Source organism: Amphiura filiformis, chromosome 10, assembly GCF_039555335.1.
Source record: "Amphiura filiformis chromosome 10, Afil_fr2py, whole genome shotgun sequence".
NCBI classification, from domain to species: domain Eukaryota; kingdom Metazoa; phylum Echinodermata; class Ophiuroidea; order Amphilepidida; family Amphiuridae; genus Amphiura; species Amphiura filiformis.
In genome coordinates this window covers 5219052-5246410 of record NC_092637.1, presented here as the reverse complement: position 1 = coordinate 5246410, position 27359 = coordinate 5219052, and the positions used below count along the sequence as shown (strand labels likewise).

The following is a 27359-nucleotide window of genomic DNA, read 5'->3' as shown; positions in this document are numbered from 1 at the left end:
ACAAGTTGATATTTTAGCACAACTATCATGTGTTTTTATCATTATCTATATTTCATGCACAGATCTGTGATTCATGAACACACAATATGTAAGTATATAGACCCTTGTGTATATTGACAATTTATGCAGCGTCTGTCACACATAACTGTGTACACTGGGGTATGTCTACATATGATATACAAGAAAGACGCTTCACCATACGGAATAATAGTTCCCCTTTAGCACAATTTCTAAGCATAATGTGTCTCTTACGTCCCGTTACGTGGATTTTGATGAGGTTATTAGTTATTATTTGTAACAAAATAGTATATATAACTATGATGAATAGTAGTTAGTACATATTGGGCTATTTGAGTTAAAATGCATGCATACATCCCAATGGAATGAAGATTTCAAATAAAGTTACCCAAAGCATACAGTATTCAGTTAATGCTCTGCGTGCTAGCCATAGACTTCAACATAAAAAGTCCAAATTTTGAGATATTTTCTCAAAATATCAAGAGCTATCTAAAGAACCACTAAACCAATACTAGGCTTGTTTGTACTCATTTCAATGCATTTTTCATGCTGATTCCAAATATGGTAATGAAAATTTACATTTCGGAAATTTTTGAATTTTTAGAATTTTTTTTAAACATGTCGTCTGCAGTCGACACCCGCGCGAAGAGGGTTAACCTAATTTGAAATTCACACCCCTGTGTGTAAGAAGATTAAGATATATCTTCTACTGAGGTGTATAGATTTCAACTGAAATAGCTTAATGTTTTTAAAAGTTACTTTGTTTGGGACATGTAGAATTGGTAACATTATAACATTTAAGAAAGAGAACAATGAGGGCGGTATTTATTTAAAGCTTTGTTTACAGATTTATAAGACTTGCATTATTCTGCTAATAAATAAATAACAATAACCAAAAATAAATTGTATAAATGTATAAATGTTTATAATATCATAATTATATAATATTGAATGGCTTTGAGTGTGATACAAGAATATATTTAATTGAGATAGAAAAATATTGCACGAGTCGAAGACGAGTGCAATATTTTTGATATCGAGTGCAATATATTCTTGTATCACACAAAATAAGCCATTCAATATTATTATTATTATTTATATCAGGCTTTGAAAATGAATTTAAGCTTACCTAGCCACCGGGTTTAACCAATGTGTATTGTAATGTAAGCTTACCCTTTTGAACTTCTTGTTTTCTGCTCTTTACTCTCCAAAGACAATTTCGGAATAATTATATATAGGTTTATTTGTATGCCTAGATGTGGATTATATTTCCTAAGGTTATCATCATCCAGAATTGTCGCGAATTAAATTTGTAATTTTACTTGTTTATACAGTACGAATTCCCCTGTGAGCCGTTACGGTGTCTGTATTGTTGTACTGTTGTATCATGACGCGTGTTGGTGCTGTCACCATGGTAACGCGCGACGCGTACGCGGTACGCGTCCAATATTTAAAAATATTGTATTGCATCCGGGTATTTTGCAAATATTGTACAATATTTAGTTTTATTGTATCGCTCAAAAGCCTGATATAAATAATAATGAGTTATATTCTATCAAAAATTGAAAGCGCCCTCAATATTCACAAAATAATATATTAGACGTAAATAAATAGATAAATAAATGAAATAATGCATGAAAGTGAGAAATCAGCATTTAAATAGCTGAAAAAGGATTAGTAGGACCTACAGATACATCATGGAAATTATATTTTTGCCCAAGACTGAAGTTGAAATTCTTTTTAAACGATAAATGTTGCAACCAAACACTTGAGGACTGTGGCCAGGTTTATGATTACAATTAGTGCAAAGATTCAAGCTGTATTTAATAAGTGGTGTTGCTGCTGCTGATAATGAAGATGCTGCTGCTGCTGCTGCTGCTGATGATGATGATAGTGTATATTCCTGTAGTTGTAGTCGCACGCACAGCAGCTATTATGCATGTCATTATTCACCATCGACAAGGTATCTAGAATGTAATCGTATGGGTAAGCTTAAGGGTATGCCATTGGAAAACACATTGTGGATACCGTCGACTTGTAATTTGATGAAGAAAGAAGCCAATATTGTGTGAGAGGGTAGCTATGGACCTAGTTGATCGGAGCGATGCACAATGGAATATGATAAGAAGAGAGCGAATTTGAACTGCCCTCTTCTACATATTGGTATTACACAACAAATTTCTCTTCGCAAGTAAATGAAACCTGATTACCCTGCAGATGAAATGGTAACTCGATCAATTGTAAGAGTACTATAGAAGCACAAGTGCACTTTAGGAATATGCATTCAGAACATAATATGTAGTTGGTAACATGAAATAATAGTGTAATATAAAAGTATTTGCGCACTTTAAGTTATTTATTTGAAAAGAAGGAAAATGCGGATGGAATTGGTAGCTGAATGAGCTGGGGTCAGAGGTAATAGACGCACTTCAGTTGTACCACGGAAATATAACGTAGTGCTACGAAGGAGGGAACACATGCGTGTTTACGCCCAAACGACTTAAGCTAATCGTAGATCCATCCTTAACACTCATGTTAGTGACATCATTGTATCAAAGCCCCTTACCCGGGTTAGAACCGATCATCAACAATGACCATAAAGGGGGAGATGAAGAAGACCACATAGGTTTCTACAGTAAAGTACGATTTTCATTTTGACTTTTTTCAAATTCTGAATCATAAATTTTGCTATTCATTAATGTTTAATTTTGATGATATATATCAAAAGAGTTCCTATCCTTTTCTGTATAGTGTTCAATGACATGAGGATTTGGTCACGGTTGCTGATCTTGGTATGTTGTGCCCATGGATCACGTGCGTATTTATAAATACGTATCTATAAAATAGTCAAAGACTACTGGTATGAATGATGGCCAGTGAAAAATCGACTGACATCTAGATTTCGATCCTGTGACCTTTGACCGACTGCTCTAGCAACTGAGTTAGTAAATTTTATTTATTTATTACACTTTATCACTGGCACAGAATTCCAAAAAACAATATGATATATTACACAATATCATGAGAGGAACAAAATTTGTTTTAAATGAATGGCTGGAGCGAACAGGTGCCAAGCACCTCTAAGACCGCCCCACCAAATCCAAAAAAGAAGGGAGGGAAAAATAAATTAGAAGGGGAAATGCAGGTTAAGTTACGACCAGTAAACCAGGTTTTAATCCTTGATGGTCAGTGGAAAATCACTGGCTGTCATTCATGTTGTATGGTGAAAAGTTTAAATCCAATTATATTATTGGAAAGGGGGTTTATGTAAATCATGTTTATAGAACCCCAGGACACGGTTTAGAATTAAGTCAATAACCTGAGCAAAAATACACAGATTAGAGCAATGGCTATGTCCAGAATGATTGGGTTGGATTGAATAATGTCGTCAAATATTCCATATAATACATTCTTATCAGATTAAACTCGACATTTATGCTCAGCTTATACGATACATTCGGGAGGGGTCAGCGACGGATAGCCAATAAGATGAACGGTTGTTTCCGTCAAAATATATAACGATACAGTTCATTGGCTGTCAAAATATATAACGATACAGTTCATTGGCCCCTCAAAATAATTATAGATTGAACTATATATAATTGAAGATAGAGATTCTGGCATCCCCTTAAGTAAGTAAACTGATTACAATATGTTGAAATAAGTCTATAACATTAGAAGCAAAACTTTCCAAAAATTCATATTCACAATTCTTTCCTCATGTTTTCAATCTAACCAATCCAATTACGCAGTCTATGATGAGCGCATAAGATGGAACCAAATCACCTCAACTCTAAGGTTATGTTTGCCTGTATCTTCTCTATCAACGACAGTTAATCTATAGACGATATCACCAAATGAAATGTCAAATATAGACATAAATAGCTGGATGGGCTCCCAATCCTTCCGGCAAAGCCAAAAGATTTGGCCAAGCCCTGTGTTGTTAAACATCGCTATTGATTGATTTATACGACGTGCAAGAACATTTGAGTTAGACAAATGTTAGACTGGGCCACAAACCAAGCCTTATTTACCAATAATGTATATATTTATTTATTTATTTATTTTCTTACATGTAATAATAGTACATTGGCCACATTCTTACAGTACTTTACTGATATGCAACTCAGCTTTAGTGTTTACTTGTAAGAACATTTCTGTGTCCCAAAATTCTGATTATATTAGGATGGTCCCACTCAGCTTTAGTTGTTTACTTGTAAAAAACATTCTTCGTGTACTTCATGCGTGTACTCTATTGGAAACCTGTCCCCACAGTCCATCAAAATGAAGATTTTGATGTCAGTGGAATTTTTTTACTATGTGAAATATGACAGCCAACAAAGGGTATTAGCTTCGTGTAAGCCTACTCAGACTTAGCCCAGTATCAAGACAAGGATTATGCAGCTAACGGACTAAAGCTGTCTAATCCCTCCCAAGTCTTGACAATAAGCTAATTTCGTATAGGCTTACATGAAGGACAGACCCAACAAAGGGGGTTGTCTGGATGTTATAGTTAAAGCAAAAATAATACAAAAGTTTTATATGTAAGGTGAGTTTTTATCCCACCGTATGTGCCTAAAATAATTTGTATCTTCTTTTATGTTGCATTAATCTGTGGCGAAAATAACCAAAATAATGAGTTGGCCACACTACAGACATGTGAAAACCGCATGCAGATAAATTTGGTCACATCGGTTCATGAACCTTCTGAAACAGAGTGAAATTGATTTGTTTGTTTGTTTGTTTTTATGCATATATTGACGTTTTTAGCACCATAATGAGATAAAATTCAGCGGATGAATAACTTTAATCGTGTTAGCTCCATAAAACGATCCTTCCCTGCAAACACAAAACCTTTTCGATATTATTCGCAAAAGGTTAGAAAAGGTTGCCAGGTTATATAAAGGGAGTATAACGGGTATAAAATGTTTTCATAACATTCAAATACATTTTTTGAAAACTTAAAGCAAAATATTTAAACATAATGTTATTTAAGTGTTGCAAAATATTCGGCAAAACAATGTTTGCAAAAATAATTTTGACAACATTTAACCAATGTTGTTATAGTGTGTACACAAAAACATGTTGTGTTTGCTGGGTTACTATTGGGCTGTAACCCCCAAATTGGCAAAATATCAAAATTTGATTTTATTCCAAATTAGTTACTAAAAGATTATGATGAGTATGATTCATTTGGCACAACAGGAGAATATTTTTATCAATCCCCAAAAATCAGAGCTATATCATTCTGGAATCAGGATTAAAACTTATACCACCAGCCTGTGGTTTCTGTTTCTAACTATTTTAGTATGACGTACAAATAACGATAGTGTAATACCGTAAAACCTCGTATACAAGCATATAGAGTGCTTCTTATGAAAGCTAAATTAATCCAGGCACCATTATGGAGTTTGAGCAAATAAATTACAGATCCAATCATTATACAAACAAGTATTATTGTAAGACCAATCTATTGTATTGGCATATTTACGCATGTATCGTATTAATTTAGCTTTCATCAAAAACACTATATATGCTTGTAGACGAGGTTTTACGGTATTTATATTCAATGCACAAAATTGAACAAAAATCAGAAAAAAAAGTTAAATCCTGAACCGCATTGACACCACAACAAAATAACTTGATTAGTAAACGCTTTGGAATACATGCCATAATATACTTTATATTCTGCTAACCCGGTATGATTAAAGTGTTCTGTTGACTTTATCAAATGATGATACTGGTTATACACAAAAAACAGGTGTCAGAGTAAACTGATGAAGAAAAGAGATCCAATTAAAAGCGTATTAGGGAGAAACAGGTAACATGCAGTGTAGACTTGGTCACTACTGACCTTATGTTTAAAATGTAATATCATGGCCTTATTATTATGTTTACATGTTAAACCCTCACTATGGATCCCAATGGCCTCACCCAACTGGCATAGTCCAATAACCTCAATTAAACAATCATAGTGCAAAATGTGACGTCAAGTTACAGAGTATGAGTTTTTGTGCCCAAATTTTCAAAGGGCTTTCAATGAATGTATAAATGTATCGGGGTTAAAGAATTGTGCACTAATAGATGAGAATGTTTTGGATCCTAGTGCCTATAATGAACGGAAAGGTGAGTCGATATTTATTAATTTGTAAAATTAGGATATCACATTAGCATGATTGTAGACAATTGTGCGCCGTTCATACTTTAATATGGATATCTGCGAACAGTGGACAAATAAGGGATGTCGTTTGTGCAAGAATAGAAGGAAGTGAAGAAGAAATATAGACGAAGAAGATGAAGGAGTTGGAAAATATAAAATATGAAGATCATAGAAGAAGATGAAGCGAAAAAGAGAAAGAAAACAAAAACGAAGAAGATGATAAGAAAAAGAAGAAAAAGAAAATGCAGAAGTGCATAAAGAGGAAGAAGAAGAGCAAAATATATGAAAAAAAGAAGAGGAAGAAAAGGAAGATTGAAAAAGAAGAAAATCAAGAAGGGAAGAAAAAGAAAGAAAGAAATAAAGAAAGAAAAAAGAAAGAAAAAAGAAAGAAAGAAAGAAAGAAAGAAAGAATCAAAGAAAGAAAGAAAGAAAGAATGAATGAAAGAAAGAAAGAAAGAAAGAAAAAGAAAGAAAGAAAGAAAGAAAGAAAGAAAGAATGAAAGAAAGAAAGAAAGAAAGAAAGAAAGAAAGAAAGAAAGAAAGAAAGAAAGAAAAAAAAAGAGGAAGAAAGAAAGAAAGAAAGAAGAAAGAAAGAAAGAAAGAAAGAAAGAAAAAAAATAAAAAATAAAAAAAAGATGAGGAAGAAGAAGAATATGAAATCGATAAAAGGAAGAATAAAATAAAATAATAATGCTGAACTAGGACGAGAAGAGACGCAAAAACAAAACAATTTACTGACACCAATTCTTAATCACTTACCATATCTAAAACAGTTGAGAAGAAGAACTGAAAATCTACTATAACGATAGTTGAAGAATTCTTGACTGGTCTTACGTATTTATTGTATGTTTCCATTAGATCACCTACTAGTCTTACTTGATCGTGTCCTTCTGCACGCCCTGTAAAGACAAATAAGAAAATAAAATCATCGGATTGCAATTATGATTAGGAGTTGACAGAACGGTCATTGAAACAAATTGACCATCTTAACCGTGCGGAATACAAGTTGAATTAGCTAGTAAAACTCAAGTGACCAATTCGTATAATAAACCACATGAAATCTGTGATTTGTAAAGATATGAGGTGTTGATAAGTTGATTGAAAAAAAAAACCAACACTGCAGATGTATTTTAAACATCTGTTTAAAACTTCTAAACACCTCTGGTTGTTTAAGTGCCAGATTTAAACAACTTGTTTTGTTATACTGTTTAAGGGAACTGGAATGAGCGTTTTGAGCGTTTCGACAGCATTTTTTGTGGGACATGAGAGCACATCAGACCTATCGAATTGCATTCTGAATACGAAGAATGTATTTCTGATATCAAATAATTTTCATTTTATGAAATTCACGATATAATACAAATTTTATGACAAATTATCAAAATTTGATATTTTTCACATTTTGAGATATAACAGTCCTCGAAGTAAATTTTATACTTTTAATGATATAGTCTTAAAGTGTATGTAGCTGGGAGGCAAAAATAAACCGACATCAATTGAAAATGTTGACCTTTCATATTGAAGATATGGATTTTTTTACCAAAAAGACCTAATTTGTTTTGGTGTTTTGGGAAAACGCCCCCTCAAAATCTTCAATTGATCGTCGGCTTTTCATCCCACCTACATACACTTTTGGTAGAAATCATCAGATTTATAAAGTTTACTTCGAGTACTGTTAAATATCAAAATATCAATTTTAATGATTTGCCATAAAATGTGTATTACATTGCGAATTTCAAAAAATCAAAACTATTTGATATCAGAAGGCCATTCTTCGTATTCAGAATGCAATTCGATATGTCTGATGTGCTCTAATGTCCCACAATAAATACTGTCCAAACGTTCATACCCCTTCCCTTAAAGCTGCTGTTTAAAATACTTTTCTTTTTATTGTGAATAAGGTATTTCTGTCTTGTGCACCACATCGTATAAAACTACCAATTCGAATCTATGGGAAATACGGATAAATATCCACCGGAAATATCCCGATAAATATTTGGTAACAGTTATCACTATCGGCAGCTTGGGTTGTGGTAAAGGTACACTGATCATACTAATACCAATAATTCACTGACCTTACGCAATGGAAAAAGACTGATTAGCAAAATTAGCAAATTAAATTAAAATATCATTCAGTCGTGCAAAATTAAGTTGTGTAAGTAAAAGTGTTACCATAGTCGACAGCGCAGGTCGTGGTAAACCCTATATTAATACATGTGTTAATACCAATAATTGTGATATTTTACAGCTTCGCTAACCTTAGGCAAGAAATAAACACGGATAAGCCAAATTAGCAAAATAGATTAAAATATATTTTAATCGTGCAAAAGTAAGTTTTATAAGTAAAATTTTCATCATAATCGGCAGCGTGGGTCGTAGTAAGCAAACACAAATCGTATTAATACCAATTATTGTGGTGCTTCGCTGACCTTACGCAAGGGATAATAGTAGAAGGGTCAAATTAGCCAAATTAATTAAAATATCCTTTAATCGTGCAAAATATAGATGTGTACGTAAAGCGTTTCATAACACAAGTTATACATTGCGTATTTATTAGAACAAACGGAAAGTTGAGCAAGAAATGAATTACTTTGACTAAAATTTGGCATATACGGAATGTGTTGTATCATGTTGATAATTTAATGCTGTTGGGATTGACTACATTATGTTATTAAAACAATGGTTAAATGCTGACTTATGGCTCATGAATCAGATATTATCATTGAATAATTAGCGATACGCAAACACCCAAATGTATTTTATACATGATCATAAAGAATAGAGCGAAATTCTATACATATAAGGACTAAATTGGCACGCTGGTATGTAATATGCAATGTAAAGATTGCAACTAAAATGAACGTTTAGCAACATAAGAACCTGGACATCAGTGGTTGAAAAGAAATTGTTCACAACGTACTATATTTGATGACCTGAGCGCAAGAAGACCGTAAGTCCACTTGGCACCTCAACATGTATACACTAAAGTTACGTATAGTTTCTTAGGGTTTTATAATGTTTAATACAAGTTCCAGGGTGCAAACATCATGAAAGGTTGTGAAAGATTTGTTTTGGCCCCTGAACATGTATACAACATTACCAAACTAAACGAAACTATACGCAACTTAATGGTATACATGTTGAGGGGCCAAGTGGACTTACGGTCTTCTTGCGCTCAGGTCTTCATTTGTTTTGTTTAAGTTGCCGTGGACGTATCAAAATAATCCATTTATTGACCCCTTTGCCTAACTAATTTTACCTAGTTATCTAATTAATTTACCTAGTTAATTAATACCGGTAAAACAGAATATATGACATATGTAAACATAGCGTAAATATCAACAAATTCAATTAAACTTGTATGATACCAGTGTCCTTGCCATCGGTCCTTAAATTCAAGTGGCGATCGAGCTACATTAATTAGGCACTTGGTAAGGATACGCCACTCAACACATGGAAATACTGGTTAATGGTTCATGAATCGGATATGCATCATTGAATTGTAATTGGAAAAGCCGACGATCAATTGAAAATATTGACCTTTCATATTGAAGATATGGATTTTTTCCCCAAAAGACCTAATTTTTTGGGTGTTTTGGGAAAAAAAAGTCCATATCTTCAATACGAAAGGTCAAAATTTTCAATTGATCGTCGGCTTTTCATCCCACCTACATACACTCCAAGTATAAATCATCAGATTAAAAAAGTTTACTTCGAGTAGTGTAAAATATCAAAAATACCAATTTTTAATGATTTTCCATAAATTTCAAAAAATAAAAATTATTTGATATCAGAAGGACATTCTTCGTATTCAGAATGCAATTCTATATGTCTGATGTGCTCTGATGTCCCACAATAAATACTGTCCAAACGTTCATACCCCATCCCTTAAGCAACATAAAAACCTGAACAACAATGATTGAAAATGTATTGTTCACATTTTGTTTTGTTTAATTAAAAGTTGGGACGTATCGTTTGCCGAATTTATACCAATAATTTCATTTTGGTGTTGATGAGCATAGCACATTATCATTTTACTCAAGATGAATGAAGCACGTGATTAACTATGTGACCAACATACCAGTAGTCTACGAGTCTGTTATCAGGTCAAAGGTAAAAAAGATCACGACCTGATACAGTCACTCACTCGCTGATGAAAGATGGAGTACCATCTGAAAATTCCGAGGTAGGAATTAATTCCTTGTGTTTGGATCAAAAGTTTAAATCAAAATCATGATTTATACCAACACCGATGAACTTTCATGAACGATACCAGTAGTATAATACATTCGATGGTCAAATTACTGATAATTGTTGGGACATATCAAAATAATGCATTTATTTACAATTTATTTGTTCAATTATTACCGGTAAAACAAAATGTAAACGTAAATATTCAACAAATTTAATTGAATTTGTACATGCTCCAGTGTCCTTGCCATCGGTCCTTAAATTCCTCTGAGTCAAGTGGCGATCGAGCTGCATTAATTAGGCACTTGGTAGGTAAATATGCCACTTAACCCATGGGAATACTGGTTAATGGCTCGTGAATCGATATGCATCATTGAATTGTAATTGGTATTCAGTGATACACTTACAGCACAATGCTTTTACATGATCATAGCGAATTGAGCGAAATTCCATACATATAACAACTGCATTGGTATGCTGTTTCATTATCTGAAATATGTATGCACTGGGGTGCATATTATACGGGGTGGTTAAAAAGTACTCCCACTTTTGACAGCATTTTTTACTTCTCAATCATTTACAGATTAGTAAAGTATAGTTTTTAAAGCATGATATCTTTCTAATATCAAATAATTATGATTTTTTTTAAATTCGCGATATAATACAAATTTTATGGCAAATTATTAAAAGTTATTTGATATCAGAAGGACATCCCTCATATTCAGAATGTAATTTAATATATCTTATGTGCGCTCATGTCCCAGAAAAAGTAATGTTCAAAATTTGCTTTCTTAATGCAAGTACATTTTACCCAATGATGCATGTTATGGTTAGATCAATACCTGTAAATGGGAGCTTTTGGTTCAGATTCATTTTGCCATATTACATAATGGATAAAAACATATCTGTTAGGCATGTGGACTGCGTTGTTAACGCGGGTGTTTCAACTGAAAGCACAATCTTAAAATGGTCACACTTTAATAATTAGTGCATTTTCCTGTTTTCACCACCAATGCTGAAAGGTCTATACTTTAATAATATGTAAATAAAAATATTGAAATAAATTAAGAAGTAGGTAAAACTTGCTGTGAAAAGTGATGTATCTTTTTTTGAACCACCCTGTTCTTTAAGACATCTTCAAGGGGGCCCATACTTATTTAATGTGTAAAATAATAACTCACGAATAATTGGCATACTATACTACAAACTATATAGAGCACGAATGAAACCTTTCTTATCCTCAATGGAGTTATTTCTCTGTTTTCTTTCTTCAAGGACGATTTACGTCCCTCAATTTTCCTCTTTGACATTCGCTATGAAAGGAATGCATCGTATCGTCGTAATTCCCTCTTGACGTTCATTATGGACCACTATGGCCTCATCTCTATGGCATAGTTCAATAACTTTAATTAAACACTCATAGTGCAAAATTTGATCTCAAGTTGCAGAGTATGAGTTTTTGTACCCAAATTTTTAACGGTCATTCAATGAATGTGCAAATGTATTGAGGTTAAAGAACTGTGCCCTGATAGATGAACATGTTGTGATTCCTAATGTATAAAAGGGATGCATCGTATCATCGTAATTCCCTGTTGACTTTACCTTGATTTGTCACACATAACAACGATTATTCTCATATTACACATACATGCAATCGTTCATGCACGCTCTGTGTCACCATATTCTCTCCCCTCTCTCCTCATCTATGAGAATTTTGGGAGTAGTTGAGTACATCCTTTGCAATGTATCATAGGCATTCCCACGGGGTTGAAGCAAGCGTGTATTAATCGTTCGATTTTTAAAAGAAGGAATAGAATAACCCGTTGCTGTAAGCTGTGTGCCACCTGTGTGCCGGAAATTATTCGTCCATGATGTACGACAAATTCGACTCTATTATGGTTAACCGTGAGACAGCTCAACTGGTCTAGGATGTTCTTTTCAAGATGAAAAGAGCTGTCAGAGTAATACCCAGCCATCCAAGGACATTCAAAAGATGCAAAATATACTATTGGAGCAATCAGGCAATCTTGATTTCATCTTCTTTATTTTTGTTCTTTTGTTGCTAACTAAGGTGGTTTATCAGTGTCACGGGAGAGGTATTTGGTAAATGCAATTGTTATGTTGCCTAAACATTACTGAATGAAATAACACTCACCTTTGGCCTGACCTACGGTCAGGTCAACACTAATTGAATAAGTCTTAGACCTCCATTCGTTTTGTTAACTACAGGTTAAAGTGCTGTTTTGCAAACTGTTAATAAATAAGTTTAGATCCTAGTACTGTATGTATCATCATCGAGATACAAATTGGGGTTGCTGATAACGATTGCATAAATAAAATTAACTATATAAGAACAGCATTAAGGATTAATACAGATATTAAAATCTGTTTCCAAGTTGTCTGTGCACATGCACAGTGTGTGGGACACACGATTTACCTTAGCCGAAATCAATAATTAAATGACCGAATTTTGTGCAATGATACAAAGAACAAGATAATGTCAAAGAATGGCTCAGCATCAAATACAAATAAATTGAATTCTTTCCTTTCCAAAGCATACTGACAAACCCGACATTGAGTAAGACCAGACGCTTGTAATATAATTGAAGCCGAATAGGTTAACACGTATCTGTTAATTCTAATGATACTTTTATTTCACGCAATGAAGGAATTATGTGTGTGGGTTATTAATAGGGTTTCCTATGACAAGCACAATAAAAGAAATGACACATTATTTCCTCCGTTTTATTAATGCAGTAGACTTAGCCAAAGACATATTGATTATATATTATTTTGTTGACGCCGACTTCTTTTTAGACCTAAATCAAATCCGTGTGTTCATCAATAACCAATAAATTGTATGTACATAAATATTAATATTCACATAACTGACATTAAATACTTTTATAGGATATTATATATACTAAGTATAAATATGGTCGTGAACCTACAATTATAGTTTTATAGATAAATAAAACAAGTTCAGCATAATTGTTTGTTGATATAGGAAAGTTTTTGTTCAATCTATTTTTACATTCACAATTGACCTGATATATCATCTATTTACTATCAAACAATACATATAATGTATTATGCATTGCGTGAGGTCCCGTATATTGACAATTGTATTTCCTTTACGCTCAATAAAAACAAAACAAGAAAAGTGGTAAAAGATTTAATGTATAAAACTATTATCATTGAATACAAAAATGGTAAACAGTAGTTAATCAAATCTAAAACATGCATTGAAATTCAAATTATTCATGCAAATCAAAGCAAGTGTATGATGTGGAATTGTCATAAATAGCAGGAAATAGATAATAAATGTAGAATTATGTTAAGTAAATATGATTTTTTGAATAACCAGGCTACTGTTTACAATCAAAATAAATTAGATACATATTATTTATCATTTTGATCGTTTTTGGTTCTTGTTTTTTCTTTACTACATGTAAGCACTTTCTGATCATCAACTCTTTACTATTTAAACACCTACATTGTCATTGGCACATCTGTTGTTCCAAGTGTGTCTACATCATTAATTGATACTAACATTAATTACGTCAAACTCAGAGACAATGAAAATGTTGCAGTAATAAAAATACCGTCTGTAGATAAAATTGTGTAGGATTACACCGCTATATATGAATAAATGATACTATATTGTCATTTTAAAGAACAAAATGTTTTGTAAAGGCCACCATCGATATAAATACCTGGAAGGTTTTGTACATGTAAATTGTAATTGCTGTGACCAACAATTGCAACTACAAGCAATAAATAATGGTTACAATCCCTAACTATTCGATGTAATCATATTGTTACTGATGTAGGCACATTGATACTGATTACATTGTAGTCCCGTTGATGAATATAGCGGTAATCACCAATAAACCAGGATGAGCATTAAAGAAAATGGTAATTTCTAGGAGGACTGTACGAGTAAGGCATATACGCTGTGATCTCCGACACCTGCCCCAGAGGCGATCTATCCATTCAGGGCTGTAGTGGTACACGTTAATTATGGATCACTGCTTATCAGTTGGCAAAAAAACATTGAGACAAAAATCGAAATACACTCACAAGCAAATCTCGTACGTATTCGTACTCAGTCGTGATGCCAACATTAGCTATGCGGTATAATAACAACGACACGACTGCAAAATGTCAAATATTTCACATATTGATGTGCTATGTGTTGGTTTGTTCCTGTTTCGACTTAAAATTACTTGCTAGAATTTGAAGAGATGATATTGAAATGCCCTTATTCGGGCTGTGGCAGGTAGCACATTGAGAAACGTTTTTTCGTCAAATCTTATATTATATAGTACATTTGGAATATAATTGAGCAATGCGGGAAAAATCTATCTCATTCAAATATTAAAATGTTATGCTTTTAATTAATAGTTGTGGAGCAGCCAATATTTAAACCAACACGCGATAAATGAGTAACAAATTAGTTAAATGTTACAAAATGTATTTTGTAAGAATCACATTGCAAAGACGTAATATCAGGATAAGAAGACGTTTTCAATCATTAAATATCACTTTTTAGATATCAATAACAGCAGGCACATAAGAGGTCAAATAAATTAAGTAAAGAAAGGTCAGCTTTAAAATAATACTATCCTTTTGGCGCTTTATCTTACAAACTGTATCTACATCGACGCTCTCACTACAGTCATTATTAAAACTCGATAAATTAATACAGAGTTTAGAGTCACATTAAGAAGAAAAAAGCAAGGATAATTTACTATCATTTTTAGATATCAGGCACGGCAGAAGTCAAGACTCTCTTTTAAATTCAGATTTCCTTTTCTTCGAGCTTACCATCTGTGTCTATATCGACACGCTCACTACTGCAGTCCACATCCTCAACGTCATCTTAAAAAAACGTTAAAACAATTACACGGTTATTACCAATTTCAATAAGTGTTTTGCATAAAGCTGATCTCTCAAAGATTATACTTATATTTACCGCCGTAGACATGATCAAATATTGAATGCTTAGGTCGGTTCTTTTACTTTGTCGTAGCCCTCCCAACGTAATCAAGGGTAAAAGGGCTGCCATTAACTGTATTGCAAAATCCCATTAAATAGGGATTCTACTTAATTCTCATCCCCAAAATTTGATTGCTGCGACGATCCAGCAGCAAAGTGCTTTTTACGGCTCGCTGAAACGTGCGAAAGTGGAGTAATTAACGGGAAACAGCGCATCCATTTGATTCTCACATGTTTCATTTATGTATAGAGACTTTCAGGATATTTTATTCTTTATCGGTGAATGATTTGAATATTATATGTGGAATTTTGAAATCAGAATATGCATCAAGTACGTTAAGTAGGAACTACGTGGCTATATGTGATTCTACCTAATTGTGAAAAGAATAGGACGCTTGGCATTTAAGTGGCAGAACATCAATAATAAAATAAAAGTGTTTATTGAGTTCAAATCGAATTTTCGCATATGAAAAGGAAGATATTTGACTCTTTTAGCACGCGTTTTTTCAGATTAAAATAAAAGACATTTGCATGCAAACGTGCTTGAAAGACGAGTATAATATGAAATAGGAGAATGGGAGAAAACGGGAACGGATGGAGCTAAAATTTTGGAGTCACGTTCATGCGAGAAGATGAGAATATAGTATGGCTTAAAAGGGTCATAACGGAAGGGGTTTAGGAGTACGTCCAAGAGTCTAGTTATTGCTGCTACAAATCCGTTTACTTGAAAGAGTAAAAATGCCTTGAGAAATAAAGATATTATTTAAGTAATTAATTAATATGCATCATAAACGCGTGGTGTATTGAAGTTACACAAGGGGATTCGTCGACCGCACGGTAATATTAAGATATATATATATAGAAAAGTATGGTAGGAGTATGTGAGTATATATCGGTTAGCATTCACGGTTAGGTTTTGAATCTGAATCACACAACAAACCTGCACTGATGTATCCCGTGGCTTGTAAAATGAACACACAATAAAATAATCCTTTGAAGAAAGATCTTATGACAGACATTTTCGGTTGTTGTCTTGTACTTCCGTTGGTGGAATGCATTGTGGTATACATGTTGTCTGTTTGTCGGCAAGCCGGAGAATGATCAAGTAAAAGCGCGCCAAGATATACCACCAGTTTGTATTGCTAGCAAAGAGATTAGCGACAGCTGACTTAGTACATAGCACGCCAACAAACGATTGCAGGTATTGAACGCATACAGTATTGATTAGACCGAGTTCGTCTCTATCCTCTAGTTTTAACACCAATGTACCTCAACCAGTGAGAGACACTTGGTCACATGTGCCAAATGCTTTCTATGCATAGAGATTAATTTTGGGCTAGAAGGGTGTTTCAATACAATAAGTGGATCATTGGTAGCGGGGTATAAACACCTTACGGCAACGGATTGCCATTTAGTGCTTTAGTGATAAAATACCTAACATGGGCAATGTGTATATAATAAATATGCAAGCCAAAGGAGAAGCTTTTACAGTGGTCGTATTTTATTTTTTTGCTAGAGATGGGGTGCTAATAGAATATGATAGGTACCTCAAATTGTTTTGAAAATTACTTTTTGTTGATACCGTCTAATGTTAGCATCAAATGATTATACATAAGCCCCGCTACTGAGGTGGCTCTTTTATCAGAAGACCAACTGCAACTATTCAGAAAATTTACTTGTCAGAAGAGTGGCTACTCAGAAAGTCTGCTAATCAGAAGGCTTGCATACTGCAGTTACTGTCCGTTTTCCTATACACAATACACAGTGCTCTCACCATTGACGCGTGACCCCTACAAATGATGTATGTTGGGAGAATGGACACTTGCCTAGTTAACATCACTGTGTGAAAAATAACCAGCCAATATTTTTTTATTCTCCAAAACTTCTAGCAAATATATTTCTCTAACATGACCTAAAATTACAGCTAGGTTAGATGTTCAGAAATGGTCGTACTTTTGTAAAATATGAGTGAGGGCAAGGCATAGCTAGCCAACTCCCCGTGTTATTTGAATGGAGATTTGACCGAAAATATTGGTATCGGACCGCTCACTTCTGAAGGATGCCACAAAAAACCGGTAAAAGCTACATTTAAATTATTCTAAATAGGTTCTAGAAAATAAAGTTTTGTAACATGTCCTAAATTTTTAGCTAATTTAGGTGTTTGGAGAGGGTCGTACTTTTGTGTTTTAGGAAGGACATGTAAACGACAGATAACACCAAAAATATGAAGAAATTATTTCTAAACCGTGTTAAGTCAAAAATCATTATGTTGCTCATTTTCAAGAATAAAAAAAAAAAAAAAGCACGACATTGTCTGATTTCGTGAACAAAGCCACACATAACATTGTTTCCTTTCGTTTCCTTTGTAATCGGTTACCCAACTGAAGCTATGAATACCAGCTTTATTGCGATATCGCACATGAAAACAGTCACTTGTGCACAACCAGAGAAGATCCGATTTAATCAGTTGAGCTGTTTCAATGAGTGTTATCTTGGTTTAATAGCTTTTAATGGGGTTAAGTCCTGCAAAGGTCGAGATGAATTCTACTGTATACATGACTGCATCATGGCTAGTCAGGATTTTCTGAGCAATTGCAGAATACTGTCCGAGTATATTCTAATGTTACGTCGATATTTTTTTACTGACGGACTTTCTAAACTGACTAGTGTGTCTTCTTAATAACGGGTCGGTCGGTTTAGCCGTTTTTTAGCTAAGGAATCTAAAAATCACAAAAAACTATAAATAAATTTCAATTTTTTTTTGAAATTTTTTTTCCATCGCTTCGCACACGTTTTCAGACAAAATGTGACCGTCTACCACAAACCAGCCGTAAAGACGGCCCGGTCAATTTAGTTTTATTTCGTATAAAATATATCATAAACTTTAAAATGGTATACCATTTGACTTCAAATGATATCCAGAAGCGGGGTTATGGTTTGTTGAACTTTGCTCCCACATTGCTGGTAATTAATATCAAACAGTCATAATTAGCTGTCATTTCAAATCATCCCAAGTCAGCGAGGTTCAGGTATGTCCTGTCATTGTTAATTTTTGGTTATACATACCTAGACAAGGTACAATGCTTTGTAACCCACCACTTGAACAGGATTTAATCAAAGCAAACAAAGAGCAATTTAAGACTTATAGACATAGGTAGAAGCTTATTTAGGATTATTGATTGGTTTAAAAGGTGATTGACTGGCACTAGCAAAATGCGATACATGTAGCACCAACTTGAGGTACCTATGAATACGACCTTCATGCACATTTTACACTGTAACTCAAAATACAATTTGCCGACTTTACGGCTGGTTTGTGGTGGACGGTCGCAAATAATTAACTTTAGCCCATAACCGCTAATTTTACATTTATACTGCAATTACCGTCAAACTATATCCATCAAGTCCCAAAACAAAACCCGCTTATTTTACATGCTTGAAGCAAATTAAAATAAAATTCTAAAATAATCTGGGCCGGTTGGGCCAGTACAACATGTTTTTACAGGTTTTGACTACTCCGACTAGACTCAAGATCAGACTAATTTACTTGAATGGAACAATATTCAAGCTTCTAATGGTTTGAGGCAGCTGTGCCCTTTCAGACAAGCATGTAGTAAAAGTACCATTCTAAATTATTCACGCAATACACATACAAGTATGAGTTTTTTTAAATGGAAATATGAATCTAAATAAAAACACAGATTTGGCGTAAAGATACAAATTTGGAGAAAATCACATTTTTTTGCTTCTAATTGTTGCAAACAAACTGTAGAAAAATTCTTTTTTTCATTTTATAAGGCCAATTTTGGACTAAACCTTTTTGGCCTTATTTGGTAAATAATGCAAAATTTATAGCTTATTAATGTCAATTCTGTTGCCTCCACCGTCCATTATTCCAAATTATGCACCGTGATTTGCCAATGAGAGTCCATTAATCGCAATAATGTGCATTGAGTGCGCCTATCATTCTACACATTTATGCCTATGATATCGTATGGAATTGTGTTGGTAGCCACAATTATGAAAAAATGATTAGTCAAAATAACATATAGGCTAAGCATTATGTAGTTTCGCTTATAATTTCTTTGATATAGATAAGCGCAGGGGCATAGCCAACTTTCGGGGGGGGGGGGGGCAAAATAAAATCTCAGGGGAACAGACGAAAAAGAAATTGCAGTTGCATCCTACAATATATATACTGGTTTAGTTTTTTAGAGAGACTGTACATGTTTTGAACTTCCAAAAAGGCTTTCTTTACATTATATAGTTCATTAATATATTCTTGTTCATTGATTGGTTAAAAGTGGATCACATGACCAAAAATAGTTCTACCATCAGTACTCCTATCCGTAAATAGTACCTCCAAGCCGTAAATAGTACTTTTGACCATGCTTTCCGCGTGCGCGCATTCGATGCGACGGAACAGTTCACGCACGCGAAACTGCCATAGCGTGATTTCGCGCTGCTGTAATTGGTTAGCCCAATTTTAGCCTATTCGATTTTTTTGAAGGGCAAAATATAGGTTGTGCTTAAATTGGTCGTGCTGTTCACTCAGGATAGAAGATGGAGAGTCCAAATGTCAAATAATTTTCTTTTAACCAATCAATGAACAAAGAATATATTAATGAAGTATATAAAACAAATATATACTGCCTTTATTCTAAGTTCTGGTTATGGTCCCTCGTTGAGATCAATTAATACAATTTTCCTTCGGGGCTGCGCCCCTCATGAAAATAGTACTATTGATCTCACCTCGGGCCCATAGTTTTAACCAGAACCTCTCATGGCAGTATATATTTGTATACTATTTTCGCCCATGATGGGGATAAAAAGAGTTTTGTGACAATGTGCGGGCCCAGCTTCCAAAATTTTACATTTTACACTATTTTGGGACATGAATTTTTTTTTTTTTTTTTTTGGGGGGGTGAATTTTTTCTCATTTTTTGTCAGAGGGGCACTTTTTTCTTTCATTATTTGCCAGGGGGCAATTTGGATTTGGATAAGCGTACGCGCTATACCATGTATACCTTGATGTTAACAAATCAACATATTTGGGCAAACAAGTGATATTTCCTCTGCAGTAAAAACGTTAAATAACAGGTTCAGCTGCTCCTCACCCATTATTGACGTCTATGTTGCATTATTTGGGTGTAATGATACTGCATTACCAAACATTAATGATTTAATCCAAGAAACTAGGGCCCTGTAAAACAACCTTAAAAGGGACATATTTCTAAAACAGATTTATATCGCCGTAAGTGCCAGAAGGAAAAAAGGAAGTTGTTGATCTTTAGCACAAAAGAAAGATAGAGTACAACTCCATCTTCACAACAAATGATATTTATTAATGCACTTTTGTTGACTCTATGGTCAATCTATAGGTATTATCAATCCGGTGCATTGCATTCTATTGACATTTAAAAGCCTCCAATATTCAAAATAAAAAATAAGTGTATGTGACTATGGTTTCACTAAAGTCCAATTCCTGAATGTCTGGCGCGTCATTCTGATTTTATATTATCCATTATCTTGAGTTTTCCTTTCTACACACGACACATAATAAGATTTTGGAATGTGTAGGCATATGCACTATTTACTGATTTCGCTGGCTCGCCTGGTACATATAAATATCACACTTTGTAATTTCCAATATAGTTTAACCGTCATGCAAAGGGCAACCACGCGATTAAGCACTGACGTAGAGTATAAATGACAAACTAAAACTCATTACAACTATTTTATTTTGTCAAAATGTATTTGTATTAATTTAAGCTTTTTAAATATTGGTTTATGATCATGATAGCAATGTATTTGCGATGAAAAGTATTATTTTCTTCATGAGAAAAGTATGTATTGTTCTCCATTCTTGTTAATGTATTTTTCCTTCGGGTTTGCAGTATTACAGTGCTGTAAGATTTATTATAAGTAGTATTAATAGTATTATTTCAGTTAACAATGTCATTATAAGATAATAATTACATGATTAGATAATGGTATGACGTAAATACATCTTATTTATAGGTTAACAAATGCGTATCACATATTGGGGGCGAAATTGTACAAAATAATGCACGCGTACTGAGATGTTGATGCGTCTAATGCATTAGGCCCGCAGGGTAGTGTATACATTAGATGCATCAACAACTCAGTGCAAGTGCATCATTTTGTACAATTTCTTGAGTAACAAGTGATACGCATTTATCATCCTATTTCACACACGAGGAAAAATCCTATGCTTTTTGGGGTTTTTGCTATTTCATATAAACCAAAATTGTCATTAAAAATGTTGGAAAATACAAACAAATGCATCAACCCGCAAGGAAAATGAACATGTCCGAAAGCACCTGCGAGTAGTACGCGAAGTACGCATAATTATGCATGGTTTGCATTTTTCTAACATTTGCTCTGATTGGTTCTCACTATCTAAGGGTGTATGAATTTCTTATGACAAATTTGTATTCATGCAATGTTGTTAAATATTGCTTTATGAAAATAATACCGATGTCTTTGTTTAAAGTTTGATTCAATCCACAACTGCACTCTTTTTACACGATAGTATATTTGAAGAGTTTCCAAAAGGTGCTAAATCCAATAGCTGCCTCGTGTCACATTTTCTGGTATATTTTAACATTTTTAATTTTATATGGCATTTAAAGATTAGAATGGATATGTTTGTAACTCTAGCTTATTTTCTAACTATTTTCAACATCATTTTGTACACTAAAAATTCCACAAATACAAAGTTTTAAAATGGCTGCCATTAGATTTAGCTCCTTTTGAGACAAACAAATAATAATTTTCTTTTATATTTATTATTTTTTTCTTCGCACGTGGTAGGTTAAAGAGATTTGCAATTATTTTTGAAGATAACCAAAAAAACTATTCTACAGTCTGTCCACATAGAAGTACAAAGTAAATAGACCTCAGAAACTGGAGGTATGATAATAATTATTTCAGTGCAATGCTTCTTTGGCGCGCCAACTGCTGCGCGATTTGTCTTGCCGAGCGCCCCACGCTCTTTACGCGTCGCGTCGCGTTCGCGTGTGACGCAAAGCATCAACCCCCGATGCCACAGATTGGGCTTGGGTTTGTACTTCTATCTGGATAGAGTATAGTGGTTCAGTGTTATTAGATTGGCAAGGCTACTGCTACTTAGATATATCTTCAAATGAATTTTATACAAAGCAGCCTTTGGAGTTAGCGCCTTTTGGAACCATGCAAACTCTTCATTTTATCAAGTCAATATATTTGGTCACTGAAAGGTCCCAGTTACTAAGATATAACAATACAGTTTTATTATGATACCCACATAGGGTCATCTTTCTGCAACACAATACGGTATCTTATATTTTATATCCACGCAAAGAGAGACATAATAACCAACGGATGTTTTGCGATAGCCAAAAACGGTACACCCTTATGCAATTCAAAAAACTGAACTCTTACAGACGTATAAGGCTAGACACTACTAAAGTACGTGTCCTGCGGGTTGACGGATATGTTGCCGCAAATGTTGAATTACACTGTGGGCAAAGGAAGGCATATATAAAGTTCCAACAGGAAGAATACCTACTTTCTTCGCACTATCAAGTGTTTTCTGCCTGCGTCGATGATGGTTTCACCCTAGACGGGGTAAAGTGATTAGCTACTAGAGAATAGCGTCGGGCAAGATAGGCATAAACCACTTAGGAATGGGGATCAAGATGGGATGTGTGGACTTATGGATTATGTATGTGTGCATGTGGGATGTATGTGGTTGAGGTTGTGGTTGTTGTGGTGTGGGGTTTGCACGGAGGGGGTGATGTGTATTAATATTGATGGTCTTTGGATAAAATGTACGATGCACTCGAAAATTAACAGTACATAAGTAAAATCGAAGACATTGCTAGGAATTAATCTTGTGTGGGTGTGGAGGTGTTTTTGTATGGGTGTGGGGGTGTAGGGGTGTATGGAGTGTCGGGTATGTGGTGATCACTGTGAATGAGGGCGTGGGTCAGGTTATTTGGTTTTGTAATATTTTTAAATAGTGAGCTTGTATCAAACCCAAACATGATGGTAATGTATGATAAGGATAATTCACTGAGCAGAGTGCATTAGTCAAGATAATCGCACGAGACCGTAGAGTTATTGCATTTAGCTTGAGAGCCGTTAGGCTCGAAAGCTAAATGCAATAACTCTATGGTCAAGTGCGATTATCTTGACGAATGCACTTCTGCGAAGTAATTATCCCTCATACACTTCAAGGGCATCACTTATAATAAAAGAAACACATTAAAATATGATTAATATTAATTTTTTTAGTCTAAAAAATAATTAAAACATGTATTAAAAACACTGGTCAATAACCTGTCTCCACTAGTCAGGTTGATGGCTGCTTATATAACTGTTAATCGGCCTAATGGTGTTACATTGAGCGTGTTTAGAGTGGCTGTATACGGAAAGATTATCCTTATCATTGCAATTGATTTCGCAGTAGGCCTACTTTTACGCTTATATATACGCTAAATAATAGCTAAACTGGTTAACTATAAACACGCTCATTGCGTACCCCAGAATCTACTCCCCTAAAACAAATTGATCAATTGCTGATTGATACCGTAATAATAACAATGATTTTACAGGTGCGATTGAAAATACATTGACCCAGCTTTATGTCAAATTTCTATAGAATTACGATCCAGGTGTTTAGTTCAAATCATCTTCTAGCTGATGCATGGAGTAATACATCAATTACCTTTTGAATTATAAAGACACGTAATTTAAATATCAAAGCAGTGGCAATTTGGCAGAATGCGCTCCTCGCCTCACCTCATTCAACTACTTGTGCCCCGAGAGGAAACATCTTCAACACAAACCTTTGCATTTGCACAAACCATGGAAGTTACCAATGATTTAGGCCTATCACTGTCTTCGATGTACAAAGTAAATTATAGTACCAATTGTTTCCGACATATCTGGACATATGACTGGATAATATCAGCGAATATGGTGGTTGAGGATGGAAATACAACAAGAAGGAAACCAGAACTAACGATGTCTCGTGATCAAGATCGCTCGACGAAAAGGTAAGAATCACTTTATTAAAGTTTTTAAAAACATTAGGCCTTGCAATTCATTAACGCCATGCCGTGATACCGAAAACTGACGAATTTCACGGAATCGGAGGTAGAAAACGGAAAACAGAGTTTCATAAATAAAATTGAAATAATTGACAAAAGTGAATAAAATATTAAGAAAAATATCAAAAAATGTGTCTGTTGTTGTTTTCAATCAAACAAACGTGTAAAAAGTGCGTATAACTTCTTAAAACGACAAAACATGGTAAAACGGACAAAACACGATAAGTCATAAGAAAACGGCAAAAACGTGGAAAGTGACATAGACAAACCGCAATTTCGAAAGTAGAACACAGCAAACTACAAGGTTTATATTCAATACATGCATGTAATTTATTTCGGCTGATCACACAACAAAATTTATGATTTCAAGATGTAGGCTTATACGTGTAATATAAACTGGGATATTAATATCAGCAAAAGCTCTGTTTTTTCTCATTACTATGATTACCCGGGTAGGCCTATTAACATAACGGTCGCGACGTGTTTCGTTTCATAAGTAGGCCTATAATATCCAAAAGAATTGATCAAAAGTGGTAACCACCACCACCACCACCTAAAGTAATATCCTCCAATTGGGTAAAACTAAAGCAATACACCTCAAAAATGGGAACAGAGTAATTCAATTGTAAGCCTAAAAGTAAGAGAAAAGAAAAGTTTTAAAAAAACGAAAGTAAACGGAATAATGACACAATCTTACCACACAAATTCGAACAAATATTGTATCAATAATTATGATACTAAGACACAATTAACTTTTACAAAGACACCCAATTTTAATTGGTCAGTTGAAAACGTGATCAAAGACATGACAGAACAGTCTTGTTATAGGCCTATCGTCGGACCTTCTAAAATACAACTTCTTTCTCGCTGTTGTGTCGATGAATCTCTTTTAACTGTTTGGACTTAAATTCGGTGAAATTGAACAACACATAATTTAAAGCCATATTATAACATTTGCTGAGGAGGACGCCCTCACTGAATTTTTTAATTCATTTTTTCCACGATTAAATTGTACTTTATTAAACCAATATAGCCTGCAAAAATCAAGACTCTAGGTGCTGTAGTTTTGTCAAAATCAGAGATTTTGAATAAAAGGCTGATTCAGCCCTTTATTATTACGATGGAATTATTAGTCGAACGCATACACGATGTTCATAACACACAGTACGTCGCGGCGTGCGCGACGGTGATATACACAACAAAGGGTCGTACCACAAATGGCCGAAGGAGTGGTACGTATTGGCGACATGTGCGCTGGTAGTAAATTCCAATTTTCTTTGCTTTGCCGTAGTTGTTCGGCTCAAAATGAAAGGGATATATCTGACAGTAAAAGCTAACATTTTATGGCAAAGAAATGCTAATCTATTTTGTTTGAAAATGTTATAATATTGCTTTAATAGAATTGACGCTAACAAAAAGTGTTGAAATGTGAAAGCATGTTAGCTCATAAGATGTAGACACAATTTTCTTTCATGACATTTTAAACATGTTTAAAGAATAATAATACTTCAAGATTAATAACATCAGTTTGAAAAAAGGCTTATCGACCGCAAGCCGAAAGGTCATGTAAGTGAACAAATTTTGTTGCGAGAAATAGTCAAAAATTCATCAATAAAACATTTAACATGCATGCCAAACAAATTGAGCGTAGAAAGCAAGGTCCAAATAATTTAAAGTATAGGCTTATAAAATGAAGTCTAAATAAGCATTAATTTCCAAAGTGAGGGTATAGGCCTACACACATCTTGCATTTAAGGGATCTGGAATGAGCGTTTTGACACTATTTTTTGTGGGACATAAGAGCACATCAGACATATCGAATTGCATTCTGAATACGAAGAATGTCTTTCTGATATCAATAATTTTCATTTTTTGAAATTCACGATATGGTACAAATTTTATGACAAATTATTAAAATTTGATATTTTTCACATTTTTGATATATAACAGTCCTCGAAGTAAATTTGATAAATCTAATGATATATTCTAGTGTATGTAGCTGGGAGGAAAAGTCGACGATCAATTGAAAATTTTGACCTTTCATATCGAAGATATGGATTTTTCCCAAAAAAGACCAATTTTTTTGCTGTTTTGGGAAAATCCATATCTTCAATACGAAAGGTCAAAATTTTTAATTGATCGTCGGCTTTTCATCCCACCTACATACACTTTAAGTATAAATCATCAGATTTATAAAGTTTACTTCGAGTACTGTTAAATATCAAAAATATCAATTTTTAATCATTTGCCATAAAATTTGTATTACATTGCAAATTTCAAAAAATCTAAATTATTTGATATCAGAAGGACATTCTTCGTATTCTGAATGCAATTTGATGTCTGATGTGCTCTAATGTCACACAATAAATACTGTCCAAAGGTTCATACCCCACCCCTTAAATACAGCTTACAATAATATCTGAAGGTTTTTGACGTCATAATTCGATAATATGTATGTTTACTTCGAGTGATGTATTCATCTGTTGTTGGCAATTGATTTTCTTCAAGTAGTTTAACATGTTTAATCTATTGTTTATTATCTATTGTTGTTCTGTGTATTGTATTTTACTTATCAATCACTTGGTGTTTCTAGAGGTTTGCTTGAGGTTATAAAAAGGTCAGCGTGCACGTATTATCTAGATTCTTTTGTTTAGCGTGCACGTTATCTAGATTCTTTTGTTTAGCGTGCAGGTTTATATAATTTGTGCACGCTGACTTCAGATAACCTCGCTGAAGAGTGATTCGTAAAATATAATGCACTGGACAACAATGGATAATAAACAATAGAGTGATGCACTAGAAGTGTATGTTTTCATAACTTTCTAGCACGCCATAGAAATACATTTGTATCTCAAAAATGTTAAATGTCT

General features: G+C 34.0%; 1 protein-coding gene across 7 annotated transcripts in view; it reads right to left on the bottom strand.

Moving 5' to 3' along the window:
- LOC140162433 (neuronal acetylcholine receptor subunit alpha-10-like) overlaps positions 1–27359 on the bottom strand; it is a 310611-nt gene that overhangs the window by 141694 nt on the left and 141558 nt on the right. For 6 of the 7 annotated variants that reach the window (XM_072185665.1, XM_072185662.1, XM_072185664.1 and 3 more), the window contains exons 1-2: positions 16311–16548; positions 6938–7077 (exon numbers count right to left, since the gene is read on the bottom strand). In XM_072185665.1, coding sequence (XP_072041766.1) covers positions 6938–7077; positions 16311–16440 — 270 coding nt within the window. In that variant the 5' untranslated portion in view covers positions 16441–16548. Of the gene's footprint in view, positions 1–6937; positions 7078–16310; positions 16549–27359 lie in introns of those variants that run through there. The other variant, XM_072185661.1, reaches the window with a different exon arrangement.